Source organism: Astatotilapia calliptera, chromosome 17 (assembly GCF_964374335.1).
Source record: "Astatotilapia calliptera chromosome 17, fAstCal68.1, whole genome shotgun sequence".
NCBI classification, from domain to species: domain Eukaryota; kingdom Metazoa; phylum Chordata; class Actinopteri; order Cichliformes; family Cichlidae; genus Astatotilapia; species Astatotilapia calliptera.
The window spans coordinates 9445842-9465098 of record NC_137438.1 but is presented as its reverse complement, the minus strand read 5'-3'; the positions used below and the strand labels follow the sequence as shown (position 1 = coordinate 9465098).

General features: G+C 45.3%; 1 protein-coding gene across 1 annotated transcript; it reads right to left on the bottom strand.

The window, feature by feature from the left end:
• Positions 1-211: 211 nt before the first annotated feature.
• Positions 212-18452, bottom strand: zmat3 (zinc finger, matrin-type 3). The gene is made up of 6 exons (XM_026147835.2): positions 18221-18452; positions 6331-7073; positions 6098-6238; positions 5479-5645; positions 3539-3642; positions 212-558 (listed from the first exon to the last, which is right to left on the bottom strand). The coding sequence occupies exons 1-6, from the start codon at positions 18342-18344 to the stop codon at positions 350-352; spliced, it is 1488 nt and encodes a 495-aa protein (XP_026003620.2). The 5' UTR covers positions 18345-18452; the 3' UTR covers positions 212-349.
• Positions 18453-19257: the final 805 nt, after the last annotated feature.

Here is a 19257-nt window from a genome sequence, read left to right as displayed (position 1 = left end):
TCTAGAGCAATACAAGGATTAATGGAATCCGATTTTAGCCTCCTGTATCAGAGCAGATGCGACACGAAAAGCTGGGCTGTCTATCAGGAAATAGGGATCAAACTGTCAACCCTGCACTTTGTGGACAATCTGATCTACCACCTGAGCCACAACCAGCCACCTCTATTTATATATTTCCTATCAAATTGAAAGATTATGTGTTTAATCCATACACCAAATAAAGTGCAAAAAGATCTTGATGTAATCACTCCACTAAATATGCTCTTCAAAAGTATGGCAGTATTTTCAGTTTCCTGCCCTGCGTTCTTGTACTCTTTACATGTTCTCTTTCCTTCCCCTCTTGTGTCTCTTAGCTGTAGCCGAGGTTCTCCATCTCATGGCGGTATCTTAGCTCCGACACTTTTGCTTTGTGCTGCTTGCTCTCCAAATGCTGCCTGAAGTCCGTCTCCTGCTCGGCTCCGCAGTTGCACATGGAGCAGTAGAACTGTCCGCTGGGAGTCACGCACATGGCCAAGTCCCGGGGGATGCGCTGCCTCGGTCTGGGGTTGTAGTACGGCCCTGAGGGAGAGAAAGAGAGATTACAGAGATGAGATGGATGGCTGCTAACTGTTATTTTTAAGAGATGTTTTATTGCAGAGGGAAGTCACAATACAGTGCCAAGGGTCCAACTTTAGGTTTCAACTAGTGCCTTATACAGTGGCAAAATGAGATGATAATCAACTAGAACATCTTTAATGAAATACTAAAGCTCCCAGAAGAAACCCATCCTGGCACTAGAATAACATGGACAAAGGTGGTTTACATCTCGCTGGCACGTACCAGCATGGTAACTTGTGCTTTCAGCCTAACCTGCTCCAGTGATGGTTACAGTATGTTTCATACTAGAGCTCACTGGGTAAGAAACCACTGCACACTTACAAATCAGTTCTCTGTAAGACAGCCTCATCATTCCTGGAACTAAAATGTTTTAACGTCTCTACATTACCCCGATGAGCAGTAATGAAAACACATTTTTAGATGCAACTTTTCCCATTGATGCAAACAATTTTGCGTTTTTATTTTATAAGCAGTAACATATGACCCTGAAACAGGACACCTATTTGTACCTGCACATAGACTAAGCCTACATTTGAATTCTGTTGATTATTTCTTTAATCAGATCCTCCTGTTTCTTAATGACAGAGCTGTGATATTAAAAAGTACACAGTAAGCATTTGTGTTGGCTTTCACCAGACTTCAAATAAGCTAAACTTTATTAATACTGTAGCTTTTCTCAGAGTATATTTTCTTTGTTTCTTTGTAAAATCACTCCCTCTGTTGACAGTACACTTACCTATAATTGTGACTGGTTAGATGCGCCACAATAAAGTTTAAAGTTTTGATTCAGGTTAAAGGATGGACTGAACATAGGACAACTCACAATTCCTTCACTTTTTGTTTCTTTTTTTTGCTCATTTCTAACCAAAAAACCCAGCAAAACTATTAGGATTCCCATCCCTCATTATTAAGAAATGCTAGCATTTCTTGACTATGACTCTTATCTTTTTATAAAATACTACTGGTAAGAGTAGATGCTACAAAGTACTTATGTAGAATTTTCAGGTGTCCATACTTTACTTGAGTATTTATTTATATGACTACTTTTGACTTTTATGCCCTTTTTAAACAAATATCTGTACTTTCTGCTGCTTACATTTTCAAAACAGGCTCATTGCTCATTGCTGACAGATTTGGGTGGAGTTATTATATCACACTGCGGACCTTCAAACGTCAAACCGATTTGAGCCTAAACCGAAACACGTGAAAGATAATCCTGTTCGTTCAACTTTTACTGGAGTATTTTTAACATTAATATCTGTACTTCTACTTAAGTGCAGAACATGTGTAGCTTTGCCACCTCTGGATGCTGCTATAATTGTACATTGAAAAAATGAAATGGGTATAGGAAAATGCAGCCAGCATTTTACTGTCTTAAATTTATCTGTTAAATCTTCGACTTTTAACTTCATATAAAATGCTACTGATATTGTAGTTGAAAGAATTCATCTGCAGTGTTTGGTTTTTTTCTGTTGTTCAGTGATAAAAATGCATCCCAGACCCATGTGTGTATGAGTGCTGTGTGTGTGACAAATGTACACAAATGTGTACAGAAAGAAAAGCTGAAAGGCGTCTGTGATTACATGATGGCAGAACACTGGAAACAGAGTGTTGCTTGTGTTTTAGCAACACAGAAAAAGGAGAAGAAAATAGAGAGATAGAGAGAGAGATAAAAAAGACAGAACGAGAGGGAGAGAAGCTATTTTAGGGATTGTCCATCAAGAAAACTGATTGAATCAGCAGATTTTTTTTTTTTTTTTTGCCTGTGGAAGAGCGTGTCAGCGGGAGACTAAGAGGGATTTGCTTTACTGTATGACTTGTGATTTATCTTGTTTTATCTCGAGCTGAAGTGCAGGTGCTTATGTCTGTGGAAAGACAGAATAGGAAACAGACACGTGCAGAAAGAGATGGTAGCTTGACGTCAGCAGAAAGTCTGACATTACCTTACTCTGTATCTGTTTTCACACATGTACACGAGGGTGAAAGCAGACACTCACACAAACACAAAGAAACCACAGTTAAATAATAATTATAGAAGAACATTCAGCCTTAAAAAAGAAAGAAAACATGTGTGACCATGTGAGGGTCATGCACTGGACATAAGTAGGTGGGTGCACCAAAAACGGTAGAAAATCCAGTGACATGAGAGAGCTTTAGGAGAATAACTCCTATCTGTGACATCATTTAGTTTTTTTTGACAGTTTCCACACTGACTCAGCAAACAGACACTGCCCTCAAAGGCTGCTGAAAATGACTACGGGTCATGAAAGCTGCTGTAACATGAATTATCAGTATATGGAACAGGTCTAGACCTAAGAAAAGGATTTTACAGCATTCGCTATATCTCTTTAGAAAGACTGTTGGGGTGTTTGCAAGTACAAAATCAGCTTTTAGAAGATAAATTGGCATTTTGAACAGTGGCTTCTCGGGGTAGGTACCATACACATCACATTTTATGCCGCATAAAAAGACCAATTTCAAAGGCTAGTGTGCATCAAATAGAGTTGTTTGAAGACACAACCAATAACTCAAATAAAAGAATATAAGATCATTAAAGAAACAGCCAAGTTTACTGCTGATTGGTCCTCAAGCCGCTGTGTATGAACAGGTGACATCTATTCTAGGACTGCTGAATATAGCTTGTTTGTAGTGACGTATTTTCCAACCACCACTTAAGATAACACAATAACAGACATGACCCTCAATAGCCATACATATTATTGGTCAATTCATTAAATAACATCAGAATTTGCTTTGCTAGTTTGCAGCCTTTGAATAGACGTGGAATAAGACAAAATCTCTTGCATTTCTTTGCATTTTACTGACCAAGATAGCTACAACAATGCCACCTAAATGAAGAGTTTATCAGATGACTTTTGATAGTTATCTTTAAATTATGCTGATGTCGCTTTTTAATTAGCATTTAATTTTCTTATCTTACCTGGCATGGAAGCGGGTACTTGTGGGCTGCGACGATTTTTCACTAGCCGGTACTCACTGCCATCTTTCCTGTTCCTTCTCGGAGTTGTCTCATTGCTGCTTTCCCTGTAACAGGCAAAGCTAGAGTCAACAATTGTTGGTTCCATATCACATGTAATGGCAACATGGCTAGCTTGAAATATGGCGTATTTTGCCAAACCCCTGAGTCACCCCTCATCTTTCTAAGATGTTTCATGTTATTTTCTCTAGGGCCAGCATCCTGCTTGTTTTTGAGATATCCCTGCCCTACTGCTGCTGAATACCTGGATCAGGTGTGCTTTGCCAATAAGAAGCTAAAAGGGCAGGTTGGTTGGAAAACAAGCAGGACAGCGGCCCTCGAGGCCTCAAGGTATGGAGTTCCATACCTGTGTTCTACAGGCTTGGTCTTGCAAAGCTTTTCTTTGGACACAGGCTGCTTTTTCACTCATTATCAGGCCAATTCTTGTACCTGACCATTTCCAGCGGAATGTTTTTTGTTTGTTTGTTTTGTAAGCCACCTAACACTGACCTATGAATCATTCAAGCATAAAAAAGGGACCTAACTCTAGGGACAAGCCAGTGTTATGTCCATACATAACAGACAACTTACCAAATTTGTCTTTGGTAAGTTGTACCTTTAGGGACTTTGGTCTAGCTGCCTGTTGTAAAAACACATCATTTGTTCTTATCTCTTTAGTTGAATCTATTAAAACTGCCAAAGATAACACAGTTTGAAATAATAAAATAGTAATTTTGTAGCAACGCAGTGATTTCAAAAGTGCGATCAGCAGAAAACAGCTAAGGAAAGTGAACAAGTGGAGGACTAAAAAAAATGGGCAGGCATAAAAAAGAGCTATCAACAGCAGATGAACAGTATGTCCGGTCCACAACAGAAAAAATATCCAGCAAACACCTGGCAGAGAACCTGAGAGATGCATTTGGTCCTTCAGTTGATCCATTTAGGCCTAATCAGAAATGATCTCAGTGGAAGGGTGGCTGAAGTTGTTTTAAAGAAGGGAAACAGGGAGAAAAGACTGAGGTATACCAAATTACACAAGAACTGGACTTAAAGTAATTATCAACAGGCCTGTTGGAGTTATGATTCCAGATGTGAAATGTTTGGTTCAAATGTTGATAATATCTACAGCGAAGGTGAGGAAAGAGGTACAACAACAAGTGTCTACATCCATCTGTAAAACACAGTGGAGGTTCTGTCATGGTTTGGGGCTGAAATTCAGCCAGTGGTGCAGGATCTTGTCAAAATGGATGTTTTCATCCATCAGTGTGATGACCACAGAAAAGTTTGGTCAGACTTTGATCCACCACACAGCACCATCTGGAAAGCATCTGATTGGCAACGGCTTCATTTTTCAGCACGACAATGATCCCAAGCACACTGCTAATGCAGTAAAGGCACACCTTTGAAAAGAAACTCACAATGGAAGACTATCAATCATAGACTAGTTTACCCAGAGCCTCAACATTAGTGAACAGTGAGGGATGATGTTGACAGAGAGCAGACTAAAAGGCAGCCAACATCCAAAGAAGAGCTTTGAATGTCCTTTAAGAAGCCAAGAGAACTATTCCTGAAGTTTGAGAGAAAGAGAGTTCAGACTGTGTTGCAAAATAAAGGTGGTCATAAGAAATATTCAGCTGCATGCTTTTATAAAATAATAGAAACTGCTTTTGCTTATATACTGTTTTATTATACTAATTTTCTAGCAAATTATAAAGAAACGATGGATAGCTCAAGATATTTGCGCAATGCAATGTATATCTGATTGCAATTGCTATATTTCTTTTTCAGCTAATGCTGAACAAGGTATTGTCTGTAGTGGGCCTCCACTCCATTATGCCTGCATAAAACACAGTAAGGATAAAATCTCTGTCCAATAAAGCCAACATGTCTTCACCCAAACCTACATGGTACTCGCGTTCTGTTGGGCCTCAGCCAGCCGTAGTTTCTTGGCATGGTTCTTGCCCTGGTAGTGGGCCTGCGCAACTGCTGGTGAACTGAAGGAAGCGTCGCACAATTTACAATAGTCATTCTCTGTGGCCAAGATGACCCTGGGCGCCCCCTTATACAGCGCCTGCAGAGACAGGACAAAGCAGCACAGTGTTTGTGGTGAGAGGAGATTTGGAGTAAACACTGTGAAAACAAGGAAAGAAATGTTCCATTTCAGCAGGAGGAAGAACACATTGCCTTTAAAATGATAGTAAAGCCTAATGGAAGCTATGAGTTATGCTATTTTTTGTCAGAAAGATTGTTATTTTATTAGCAAACATAATAAAAAAAAATTCACTGGTTACTTAGAATAAATAGACTTTTAAAAAGCAGGGATTGAGTGTACAGTGGTGAGTGGATGCTTTGAGTGTCTGCTGTTTAAATGAAACAGAGTGACTATGCAGTTCTCTACCACCTCCTCAGAGCAAGTGACCGCCATCATCCGAGAGGCCACTTCAGCAACAGCACACCCACCTCCTAAGCTAACACTGTAGCATTAAGGTAGGCTGTGTACTAGTTCTTAAATATGGGCCTTACCTGCCTGCCTGCGTCACTGTCGCTGGACCCTGAGCTCAGGGCCGTCTGGCCCGCAGTCTCAAAGGCTTCTGGGATCCTGATGGCCGGTGGCTGCTGACTGCCAGCATAGAAATTTCGTAGCTTTTTACTGTGGTTCTTTCCCTTCAAAGAAAGATACGAGATGTCGATTTTATTTGATTCTTCACATGTTTTTCTGTGCTATTCTGCATGTCTGAATTTGGCTTTCAGCTGACCTGGTAGTGAGCCTGTGCCTGCTGAGCAGAGTTGAGGGTAACGTTGCAGAGTTTACAGTACAGCGGTTTACACAGTTCTTCTAGTCCCAGAGAGTCCTCCTGCTCCTCTGTCCCCAGCGAGGAGCCCTCATCCTGGGGCTGCTCACTGGTTGGGGCTGCCTGGCCTGGGAGTGGACCGCAGATGAGGCTGGACACTGTAGCTGGGATGAGGGCTGGTCCTAGGGGCCTTGGGGGCATCTGTGAAGGGTCAGGGCCGGGAGCAGGAGGTGAGGACAAGGGGCTGGGAGGGAGGGGAAATCGACCTGCTGTTGGTGCCACTACAGGTGGAGGCACCAGTGCTTGTGCAGGGTTCATATGTGGAGGCCCCAGCTGCTGTGTAAGGTCCATGGTTGGAGGCACTATTGCTTGTGTGTGATCTACTGGTGGGGGACCCAGGGTGTGTGCCATTGGTGGAGGCCCCAATGACTGACCTGGAGGCATTGGAGGGGGGCCTAAAGTGTGTGGCGGGGTAATGGGAGGAGGCCTTAATGTATGAGGTGCATTTATGGGAGGCAGGCCTAGACTCTGGCCATGAGCCATAGTTGGAGGTCCAATAGATTGAGCGGGGGCAATGGGTGGTGGACCAAGAGGGTGTGCAGGTGCCATTGGCGGAGGTCCCAACTGATGTAAAGAATCCATGTGTTGGAAAGGCTGCTGGGGAAGACTGAAGAGACTCAGGGGAGGCTTCAACATGGTTTCTGGACCTGGGTACATTAGAAGCAATACAATCAGGCCTGCATTACACACATAAACACAGATATTAGAAATCAAAGACACCTCCTATAAGCAAATCCTTGATAAGGATATCAGCGATGACGAAGGCAGACATTAATGAAAAAATACAGTCACTTACATGCACTCTATATTTTATGCAACTTCTTTCGATTAATGTTTAATAGCCTTTTGGCTTTTAGGCACTTGTCTGTTTTACTATATTCAAGCAGGAACTGTGTTTGAGACTGAATGGATGACTCGTGTCTCCATATGTGATAGACTGGTAAATTGTCTCCGCTGTGCTCCGTCTCCGTGGGATTGGCTCTAGCCCCGAGGCCTCAAGTTAGACAAGTTGTGATGGATGAATGGATCATCACAACTTTCTGTTCAGTCATCAGCTAATGTATCCCACTGACTGACTAATGGTAATTTGCTCTCTTTTCTTTGAACAACACCATGACATTTTCTTTTGAGTAAAGCGTGTGAAAAAACTACAAAAAGGCCTTCCACGACACTAGGTTCAGATAATCATGTTCCTCTTTGTGTGAACTGTAAACCAGTTTATGATTCTACTGGCTTTTTACCATTATTATATTGAGCTTTCTGTTTGTCCAGCTCTTTAGTTTATGACCAAATGCAGCTATAAACAAACACCGTAAACGCAGGGAAAACTGTACTTGCTATACATCAGCATTTTAACAATCCCATTGTGAGCATGTTGGCCTGCTGATGGTATCATTTTGCTCAAAAGGCTACTGTGCCTTAGTACAGCCTCAAAGAGCTACTGTGATGGCTGTGATCTTGTTCTGCATCAAAATACACTCTGAAGAATGTTACTGCTTATATTTCAGAAAAGCATTTGGGGTTTTTTTTCTGTCGCACATGTTAATTTGCAGGAGCTGTAGTGGAAAGCTTTTACACCTGATGATTTTGAGCCAGTTGTTTAAAAAGAAAATTCTTTGTAAAAGACAAAACATACGCAAAATCATCGAAATGCCACTTATTTGGAAATATGATCTCCATTTTATTTAAGTAAATGAATGTAGAAGAGTCCTTTAAGGAGATACTGTTGACTGACCAGTCATCAAACATACACTGTGAGGGAACTCAGTGACTACAGTACATATGTCTATAGCCCCAAGGCTGGAGAGAAATTACCAAACAGAAACACATTCTCGGACAGAGGAGCTTCACATTTCAGTGGGCACCAGAAAGAGTAGTCTGAGTTGCAGTGCCTGCGGCCATGCAAACAGGACATTACATACACATCTGTTTGCACACACACAAATAGAGGCAGCGACAGTAAAATACAGTCCGAAGTGTGACTACTTGGATAAGCTGATACAGTGTGAGTGTCATGGTCCTGGGCCATGTTGGCCCAGTGTTCTTAGTTTTCTTGTATTTTTGTATTCAGTTCCCTGTCTAGGTTCTGTTTCCTGAGTTGCCCTATTATGTGGTTCCCTGTGTGCTTTCCCTTTGTGACTCTCACCCCCCGTGTGCCCCTCTATGTATTCATGAGCCCTTGTCCCCTTTCGTGTTTTATTCCATGTTTTCCCCAGCCTGTTATGTCTGTGTTCTCCCCGTGCTCTCTCCTCTTGTCTGAACCTCTGTACTTCCTGTTTTACTTTGACAGTCTCTCGTCAGTATGCGTCATGTTGTGTTCACTCCTGCCCTGTCTCGTTATGATTATCTGTGTCAGCTGTGTTCCCCGTGTGCTCCCACTTCCCTCGTTAACCCTCTGTGTATTTCCGTCTGCGTCTCCCTCTGTTCAGTGTGACGTCGTCCCTCATGTTGTGTGGATCTCCCTGTGTCTCTCTAGTTTGTGGTTTCCCAGTTTAGTTTGGTTTGTATATTTGTTCTGCCAGCGAATAAAGCTGAGTTTTGAGTTCATTCCCTCGTGCCTGTGAGTCCTGCGTTTCGGGTCCTACTCCTGCCTGCCGCACGGCGATTCGTGACAGTACGACGTCACCAGTAATGGACCCAGCAAACTCCCTACGGAACCGGCAGCGAGCAGACCCCGCCTTCCCTAACGAGAGGAGAAGGCAGGAGGCTCGGCATGCCCGGGAGCGCGAGTCTGCCTTCTATGGGACTCGATTGGCTCTAGGTGGGCCGCGCAGCCTCCAAACTGCAAACGCTGCTGCTTTTTCCCCACACCGTCCCACGGTAAGAAGAGTTGGAGGAGTCAGCCTATCGCCTGCCACAACTCCTCCGGCATCTTCGACTTCTGGTTCGCCTCTCCGGTCGCCGCCCACGTCCCGCGCAAAGAAGAGGGTTACTCGGCGGTCGGGGAGTGGTTTCGAGCCGACGACAAACGGCCTTACCCCGCTGCAGGCTTTTGCGCTCTACCTGGGACTTCCGCGCTCAGAGCTGCACAAGCTCCCTGTCTCTCCGGCGCAGCCTGGTTCGTCATCGGCTCAGCCAGCCGACATCACCGAAGTGCCTGCGCCCACTGCCTCGGGAACTCACGGCACAGTTCCCGGGAAAACACGACGCTCACGCCGTCGCCACGCTAAAGCTACTGAGCAAGCTCCGGTGGTGAGTGAATCTGACTGCTTTTTCCATGCGAGTTCCAAGCCCGACCGTCTCGGACAGTATTCGTTTTCTGAGTCCGCTGTTTTTCACGTCCGTAACTCACCAGAGAAGAACAAAAAGGTTGAATATGACTGTGTTTCTAGGCCTCATACTGTTTCTACGTTCGCCTCCGCTTCTATTACGCACGAGACCGAGTTCATTACCCCCCCAGAGACTGCTGTTCATGCCGAATTAAAGAATTCTGGCACTGTAAGCTCCATGCGCGTCATCCCAGAGGCCATTAACTCCGTGTCTGGTAATTCTGGGTCGGTTAATCCTGAACCTGCATTGCCTACCCTCACGCCCATGTTTCAGTGTGACTATTTTTCCTGTGCTCCTCCCAGGTCGGCAGCAATTAACACACAGACTGATAATCTCACCTTAGAGAAGCAAAAGACTATTGTTGAGCTGCATACTCATGAACAACACCGTGAAGTTAACAGTTTTGAGGTCCCTGTACCTGCTGAGTATAAGACTGTGAATGGTGTTTCTTCACTCCTGGACTATGCTGCTCTCCAACCTATATATTTAGAAACCGTTGGTGTGAATGCTCCTGTGTCCGCAACGGATCCCTTTGTGCTCGGTATTACTGACTCTGCTAAACCTGGATCTTCCTGTGCTGTGACTGTTTTAGAGACTGCTACTCCTAACATGGACAGCTTAAGGCCTACAGAGTTGCCAGGAGTGACTCGCCATGAACCTCTGTTAGCCGCCCGGCCCGAAGCTCAGTCGCCACCTCCACCACATTCAGCCTCGCTTCCCATAGCACAGTCACATCCACAGCCTGACTTACTACAAACCTTATTTCAATCCCTAGCCCAGTCAATAGCTCAGTTGGCAGAGGAATCATCAGCCTTATCGTCAGCTTGGTTTCCAACTTTACAACCATCAGTGCAGTCTCCAGTGTCCCCAGTGCAGTCTCCAGTGTCCCCAGTGCAGTCTCCAGTGTCCCCAGTGCAGTCTCCAGTGTCCCCAGTGCAGTCTCCAGTGTCCCCAGTGCAGTCTCCAGTGTCCCCAGTGCAGTCTCCAGTGTCCCCAGTGCAGTCTCCAGTGTCCCCAGTGCAGCCTCCTTTAGCACAGTCACCCACTCAACCACCAGCACCACAACCGTCACCACCTCTAGTTCATTCCCCTGTGGAGTCATTAACTCCACCACCTACTCCACTCTCACCACCACCGTTACAACAGACATCAGTTCAGTCCCCTGTGCCAGTGCAGACGCCCTCAGTTCAGTCTCCCGTGCAGTTATCTACTTCACCACCGTCAGTAGCTCAGCTCCCACTCTCACCCGTGTCTCCAGTAACTCAGTTAGCTGCCCAGCAGCCACTCTCCGCTCAGTCTCCTGTGTCGCCAGTTTTGCTCATTCACTCCATGCAGAGAGGTAACCGGATTTCTACTCAGGGTACTTTCCATGGTTTAGCTGCCGTTGGCACAGTTTGCCACTCCAGGGCTTCCCCAGAGGCTAGGTCTCAGTCACCAGCTGATTCTGGATCCCTGAAGTTTAAGCAGCCCCCTAAGAACTGCACCATGTTCGCATTGCCTGGGCAGAGTCAGTGCTCAGTGCAGCGCCAGTTGTCCTCATGTCGGCCGAAGGACTTCATGCCTGTTGGCGTTGTTTTGGCCTCCGCTGGAGGGTCCGAGGGGCCCGTTCAGCCTCCCGTCTCCGCTGGAGGGTCCGAGGGGCCCGTTCAGCCTCCCGTCTCCGCTGGAGGGTCCGAGGGGCCCGTTCAGCCTCCTGTCTCCGCTGGAGGGTCCGAGGGGCCCGTTCAGCCCCACGCCGCATCAGCTGGAGGGCCCGAGGAGCCTGTCCAGCCGCCATCTGCGACCGCCTCGTCATCGCCTGGCCCGGCTACATCCGCCTGTGCTTCTGCCACGCCTGGGCCAGCCTCTGCCTGTGCTTCTGCTACGCCTGGGCCAGCCTCTGCCTGTGCTTCTGCTACGCCTGGGCCAGCCTCTGCCTGTGCTTCTGCTACGCCTGGGCCAGCCTCTGCCTGTGCTTCTGCTGCTACGCCTGGGCCAGCCTCTGCCTGTGCTTCTGCTGCTACGCCTGGGCCAGCCTCTGCCTGTGCTTCTGCTGCTACGCCTGGGCCAGCCTCTGCCTGTGCTTCTGCTGCTACGCCTGGGCCAGCCTCTGCCTGTGCTTCTGCTGCTACGCCTGGGCCAGCCTCTGCCTGTGCTTCTGCTGCTACGCCTGGGCCAGCCTCTGCCTGTGCTTCTGCTGCTACGCCTGGGCCAGCCTCTGCCTGTGCTTCTGCTGCTACGCCTGGGCCAGCCTCTGCCTGTGCTTCTGCTGCTACGCCTGGGCCAGCCTCTGCCTGTGCTTCTGCTGCTACGCCTGGGCCAGCCTCTGCCTGTGCTTCTGCAGCTCCGCCTGGCCCAGCCTCAGCCTCGGCAACCTCGCCTGGCCCGGCCTCAGCCTCTTCGTCTGCTGCAGCCTCCTCAGAGCCTTCGTCTGCTGCAGCCTCCTCAGAGCCTTCGTCTGCTGCAGCCTCCTCAGAGCCTTCGTCTGCTGCAGCCTCCTCAGAGCCTTCGTCTGCTGCAGCCTCCTCAGAGCCTTCGTCTGCTGCAGCCTCCTCAGAGCCTTCGTCTGCTGCAGCCTCCTCAGAGCCTTCGTCTGCTGCAGCCTCCTCAGAGCCTTCGTCTGCTGCAGCCTCCTCAGCTGCTTCGTCTGGTCCAGCCTCCTCATCAGCTGCTTCGTCTGGTCCAGCCTCCTCATCAGCTGCTTCGTCTGGTCCAGCCTCCGCTTCTGCTGCTTCGTCTGGTCCAGCCTCCGCTTCTTCTGCCTCGTCTGGCCCTACGCCCACCAGGCCATGGCCAGCACGCCTGAGACTGGAGGGCCGCCGCTGCCTTCCGCGCGGTCGGCCCCCTGAACTGCTCCTTCGTCGCCGCCGTTGCCTTGCGCACGGTCGGCCTCCTGAACTGTTTCCGCGTCGCCGCCGTTGCCTTCCGCACGGTCGGCCCCCTGAACTGCTCTGTGTTTGGGTTATTTTCTTGGGCTCCGGTGTTTGCTGTGCTCTTTTGTTTTCTGTTCCGAGCCCTCCGTCCTGGGCCCCCGCCGCCCGCCCTGGGTTGTTTTCTGTTTGGTTTTGTTTCTCTGTGTTTGGGCTGTCTGGAGCCAGCCCTTGAGGGGGGGGTACTGTCATGGTCCTGGGCCATGTTGGCCCAGTGTTCTTAGTTTTCTTGTATTTTTGTATTCAGTTCCCTGTCTAGGTTCTGTTTCCTGAGTTGCCCTATTATGTGGTTCCCTGTGTGCTTTCCCTTTGTGACTCTCACCCCCCGTGTGCCCCTCTATGTATTCATGAGCCCTTGTCCCCTTTCGTGTTTTATTCCATGTTTTCCCCAGCCTGTTATGTCTGTGTTCTCCCCGTGCTCTCTCCTCTTGTCTGAACCTCTGTACTTCCTGTTTTACTTTGACAGTCTCTCGTCAGTATGCGTCATGTTGTGTTCACTCCTGCCCTGTCTCGTTATGATTATCTGTGTCAGCTGTGTTCCCCGTGTGCTCCCACTTCCCTCGTTAACCCTCTGTGTATTTCCGTCTGCGTCTCCCTCTGTTCAGTGTGACGTCGTCCCTCATGTTGTGTGGATCTCCCTGTGTCTCTCTACGTATGTTAGTTTACTTTTCCCAGTTTAGTTTAGTTTTGTATTTCCCATGTACTGCCTTTCCAGCATTAAAGCTGTGATTTTGAGTTCATCCCCGTGTCTGCGAGTTTTGCGTTTGGGTCCTCCTCCTGCCTGCCACACAGCCGAGCCTTGACAGTGAGTGTGTGTGTGAAGGCTGGGAGCAACTATGTAAGTGCTACATGAAAAAATAATAATAAAAAGGGATGATATTAGTAATGGTGCGGCACTAATTTCAGTTCTCTTTTGATGCTCCAGTATCATAATATTAGTAATATAATATATCCGTGTGTGTTTGCATGTGTGTGTGTCAGTGCATTTCCCTATATTGTCAGGTCAGTAATAGGCCAACAGCTGTGTCAAAATTCACTGTGCTGGAAGCTTTCATCATCCAATCGGACGCCCGATAGAAGTGAATCATGCACCCAAAATAACATCCCTGGCTGTTTGTGTTTCCGACTGCTGCTCACTGTCAGTCTGTCTGTCCAATATGTCTAGCTGCCCATCTGTCACCTGGCCTGGCTGACCTCAGGAGAAAGGTATGCTAGACAAGTCACTGACCTTACTATAGTGTCGTCAACTGCAAGATGAGACTCTGGAAGAGCGAGCAGAACTGGGTGTTGTGCCCCACACATTAAGATGGAAACCTAGACCATGCAGTTTCTGGAAAAAGTGCGGTGGGATTGTTGCTGGGATTGGCCAAAAGATTTGAAGGGAGATGGCTCATGAGCACATTGGCTGCTACTTTAATAATTCAATTCAATTCAAATTTATATATATAGCACCAAATCACAACGACAGTCACCTCAGGACGCTTTATATTGTACAGTAGATCCTACAATAATAGATACAGAGAAAAACCCAACAATCATATGACCCCCTATGAGCAAGCACTTTGGCAACAGTGGGAAGGAAAAACTCCCTTTTAACAGGAGGAAACCTCCATCAAAACCAGGCTCAGGGAGGGGCGGCCATCTGCTGCAACCACCTGGCCACAAGTGTGTTGTACCTGTGATAGCAGCTAGTTTGTAACAGGTTTTTATATTCAAAACGCAGTCAGCCTGTTCAGGGACATTTAACTTGTTGCAGTAATGCTGTCCCTCTGCAATGTGGAATCATTTTGTAAACAGGAAAATGTTTGCAGTTTTCCATCTGAGATTGTGAGGATTTGCTGTATTTGAACTCACCATCTTCACCATGCAAAGGAGAGGCGAGCAAGCTCGCAAGCAAAATGCCAGAGGACAGTAACATACAGTAAGTTCATGTTGCAGCTGTGTGTAATTAAGCTTTGTATACAGTCACAACATATTGACCTTACATGTTTTCACCTCATGAAAGGTTCACGATGCTGTTTTTGGAGCACCCTGCAGAGGTATTCCCAGGCATCCATTGAGAGCATCAACACTAACTCATTTGTAGTAAACAGGAGTAGAGGTGGTTAACACAAATGTGAGTCAGTAAATAGACAGTTAACAGAACAATAATGCTTCATTGCCAGAAAAATCCAACTCATACTTAAAGTGCATTGCAAAGATCAACACAGCAAATGGAGCCTTGAGAGCAAAGACGGAGAAATACAACAGGAAAATCTGTTATTAATGTTACAACGATAATAAAATTAATGTTTTACCAATTAAAAGATTAAAAGTGGTACCAAAACCCTTCACATAGAAAAACAAAAACATTCTTGATAGTTTATGCTTCAGATGATCATATTTTCACTGGGGACGTTGGATGAGAGCAGTACAGTATATTAAACTACATGAAACACCAATGCCCGGCAATGTTCGTTAATCGCACCAATTGCATATGACAGCATCGGCCTTGTCGGCAGCAGCCTCGAGAGAACCCCGGATCGCCGAGTGAAACAGCAGCAACCCAGAAACCCCCACCACAGGACGGCTGACCTTTTTCCTTGGGTCATTAAACAATTTGGGGAACACAGCGTGCCACCACACAGTAGTTTGAGCATTTAACCACATGCTTTGCATTTACTGTATGCCAGTTAAAAATATAAGATAAGCCCGAAGATATTGCAGCTCTACCATCACTGCCTCCAAGAATGACACGTTAACTTGCAACTTACATTACAATCATTAAAAGATCCCAAAATTTTAAAACAGTTTTCTGATGGTTTGGTCTGATATCACATGCCCCCCCCCCCCCCCCCCCCCCCCCACACACACACACACACACACAGCGCAAAGAAACTATTTTTGGCACGACAGTTTTGTGTAAGATCTCATTATGCGGCATATTCTTCTAGATTAATGTAACTGGGCTATGTGCTTGTTGGTGAATCTCCATCTGTTTGCTACAGAGCAGTGTCTAAACAGTCTTTTTACACAATCACCATAATTGCAAGTCTTTTCTTCGTCTGCACTTCAGTCCCTCTGCTAGTCAGAGAGACCTTTAACATCTCTGTACATTTGTAACTTGAAGCCTCTCACTCCTCAGGCTCCATCATTAAAATCTTAAAACACGGTCACGTTTCGAAGCACTTACAGTCAATCTGTTCTTGAACTCGAGAAATAAAAACATCAAACAGCTTTATTTTGTATTTTTCCACACACTCCTTGCGCTTGTTGGCATTTTCAGCTCAATTAATGCGTCCTTCTCTGAAAGTACAGAGAACATAATGACCAACAGAGCCATCTACAACTGCTGTGTATGTCACACACTAACATTAAATCCATTTGTTCATATTTTGCCTTGATCTGTGTTGTTGTTGTTGTTGTTGTTTTCGTTTTTGTTTTTGCTTGATCTCTTGTTTTTGTTCCAAAGTGTGAAGCCAAAATCAGCATCTACTTAGTTTAATGTCCTATTATGATCCTAGGCAGATGGACTGTAGGCAATGATTGATTGGTTTGAACGAAACGGAGCACAGTTATGATGCTCAAGCAAGGAAGATGATCACACAAAGATGGCATAAAAACCAACCTGCATTTCAAGTGTTGTTTTTTGCTTCTCATTTAGCACACATGAACAGAGTTATAAGGAAAAAAAACCAAAAACCCAAACATTGTCCAACTGTGCTTTTATTTTGGCTCTTTTGTCTTTCTGTAGTTTTCCTGTGAGCTAGATAGGTCAAGGTGAGCTTGCTTCTTTCTTTAGACTCAGATCGGCACCCACATAGTGCAGTCCTCAGAGTCGCGGACCATATTCAAACATCTACAGCAGTGGACCTTGCTGCAAAGTCAAAAAACATTTGTGGTTTTGCATTAGAGGCTTTTTAGATGACACATTCAAAACCAAGCTTATATAGCATTACTCTAAAGGCCAAAATACAAGGTGAAAGTGTTGTAATCCTCACAATTTTCTAACAATGTTGTTCTCAAAGTCTGAAAAGTAATTTTCAAAAATTACTTAAAACTAAATCAGAAGTTACTCACTAATCAGTCACTTGTGATTTCTTTTGAGCTCGACTCAAAAGTTCTTGGTTTAGAAGCAAAAAAACAAAAGAAATCTCCTGTCTTAGAGCCTGAGAATCTGATGGCCTCCACCGAGAATCTCTAAATAGGCCAAGTGTTCATTTTCTCTAGAGTTTCTCTTGTCGTTCTGTGATGTGTCACATCAATTATAGAGCAATGAGAAGCGCATGCCTCCTGCACTTATTCCATCTGCTTCACTGGGCACTGGACAAGCAAGAGTATATGCAGCAAAGACCAGATACGTCTTACTGTACTTTGCAATTTACCCACTGTACCATTACAATAAAGCCTCAGGTCCATTTTTATATATCAGCCGCAGTCACAATTTGAATATCATTCAGCTATCACTACTACTAGAGAAGACTTAATGTTAATAGAATGATCCAGTGGTCCAATATCTAACATGTCAGTGTTATTTGCCTTTAAAGACTCACAGTCACATGGCCAATCCATTAAGCTGCTACTACTATATTGATTAGTGTCCATTCTATCTCATAGAAGATAACTATCATAATTTCAAAACATCTTGCTGGGAATCATGTGCATATTTCTGGCTGCAAGTGTTATTATTGGCTTTGGTAACTGATAAAACATTTAGTCATTAACATAGAAACATTGACAATAATAACAGTACCAAAGTTAAAAGTTAAAAGTGGCAGCATTATTAAACTGAAAAACCATTCACAGAGAAAGGCACACAAAAGGTCTATTTCTTTATTTCTTCTTATTTTTCATCACTTAGCAGGCTGATGCATGAAAATGGTACTTATTCTTTTTTTCTGTGGCTGTCCCATTGATGGGGTACTTTTACACCCCCAGATCCACCTACATTCATGCATTACTGCAACGTGAATTCACTGTGACATTTTCACCATGACTGAGAACCTTAACTGAATATGACAAGTCACTGTTTGATGACACGGATATTATCAAGTGGGTTGATCAAAACTCATGCGGTAATCTTCATCATCTATGACAGACACTGACCTCGAGTCCCCTAAAACCAGCCAGCAAAGCCCGCTATTACAGCGACTTTGCAGGTCCAGGGAAGAAACACTTTCCGTATAATTGCCACATGTCACCATCAGCTGTACAGCGACTCAAGTAAAGGAGACCACAACGATTATTTCGCTTGTTCTCACAGACAGCGGTGCTCGAGATAGAAAACTAAGCATTACATTAAGGTTTCGCATATTTCAAACCTGGAGTGTTCGTGGATGAAGCGATTCGGAGCTCTCCTGTAGTGCGAGAGGATACAAGAGTACCGACAACCTCAGATTTTGCATCGCAGCATCCATGCTCTATAACCTGAACAGAATGGTGGCTCGTGAACCCCCTCCTCACACCCGCCGGTATGACATTAAGATGATGACAGCAGCATCAGGGCAACCGGCTTAAACATCCTCGCTATCATATGCAAATGTCTCCGATTAGATTTTTCTCCATCCTCGCACATATGCGCATGAGAACTGCTGACAGTCAGAGGGCAGGTCCTGTCTGGACCAGCCTCCCCTTACCTGGCAATCGTGCGAGATAATGGCTGCTGTCACCGTAGCTGACAGGCGGCGAAGTGTAGTTTCTGCAGTATTCTGCACTCTGGTAGTACGCGGCATCCCCGCTCTTAAGCTGCAGCGCCATCATCGCAGGAACATCCCTCTGCCAACTTCTCCTCTCCAAAAAACCGGGCAGCCAGGCAGGATGACAGTCCCTACCAACGCTCAGACGCCGCGGCTCTCACCGGAGGGGTGCCCGAGAGAGGAGAGTGGAAATTCAGAAGGCGACACCAAGGGAGAAAAAGTGCTAATCCTTGACTTACATGCCAGATGTGCGGGTGTTTTCACATTAAACATCAGCAACGATGTTCTTATTCTCTAAACTAGATTTTAATGACATAAACCCAGCCTGGATTCCCCTAACCTCCCCTCTCCTTCTTGGTACAGTCCATTTCCGATGCCACTGCTGCTTCTCTGCTCCTTAACATGGGTGGCAATCAAGACACATCGTATAACTATGTTACACCTCTGTCATACAATCAGATCACCCCTGCTGGCAGAGAAAACAGCCGCACTAACGCTGGCATTAAAAATGCGAATAAGATGTACAAATAAAACATAAACAATTATTAGTTTTATTAATAATTATTATAATGGCAATAATAGTGTTTTGGTTGTTTGTTTTATGTTTGTTTTTAATGTCAACAATCATACTATCATCGCTTTCTCTCTCTCTCCACACACACACACACACACACACACACACATATATATATATATATATATATATATATATATATATATATATATATATATATATATAGTTTTGTTTTTAGATTTTTTCTTCTAGCTATTTTTTTTCTAGCTATTTTTCAGTGCTCTGACTTCCGCTCCCTGTAGATGAAAATTAAGCCTATGGTCCACTTTGTAAAAACAAAACAAAAAAGTATGAGGCACACCCACAAACACATTTTTGTAACTCACTGCGACAATGTAGTGCGATTCTCTAATAGGATCTGTTTTGCTGTTTGAAATGTAAGTGAGTCACACGCCTCATACCA

Bases quoted from the DNA above. Each gene is read 5' to 3' on its own strand.
- zmat3 (XM_026147835.2), bottom strand. From the start codon at position 18,344: ATGATGGCGCTGCAGCTTAAGAGCGGGGATGCCGCGTACTACCAGAGT. The intron at 6,239-6,330 runs GTCAGCTGAAAG...CTTTCTTTGAAG, and splicing joins AGGCACAGGCTCACTACCAG to GGAAAGAACCACAGTAAAAA. The intron at 3,643-5,478 runs GTAGGTTTGGGT...TGCCTGTTACAG, and splicing joins CAACAGAACGCGAGTACCAT to GGAAAGCAGCAATGAGACAA.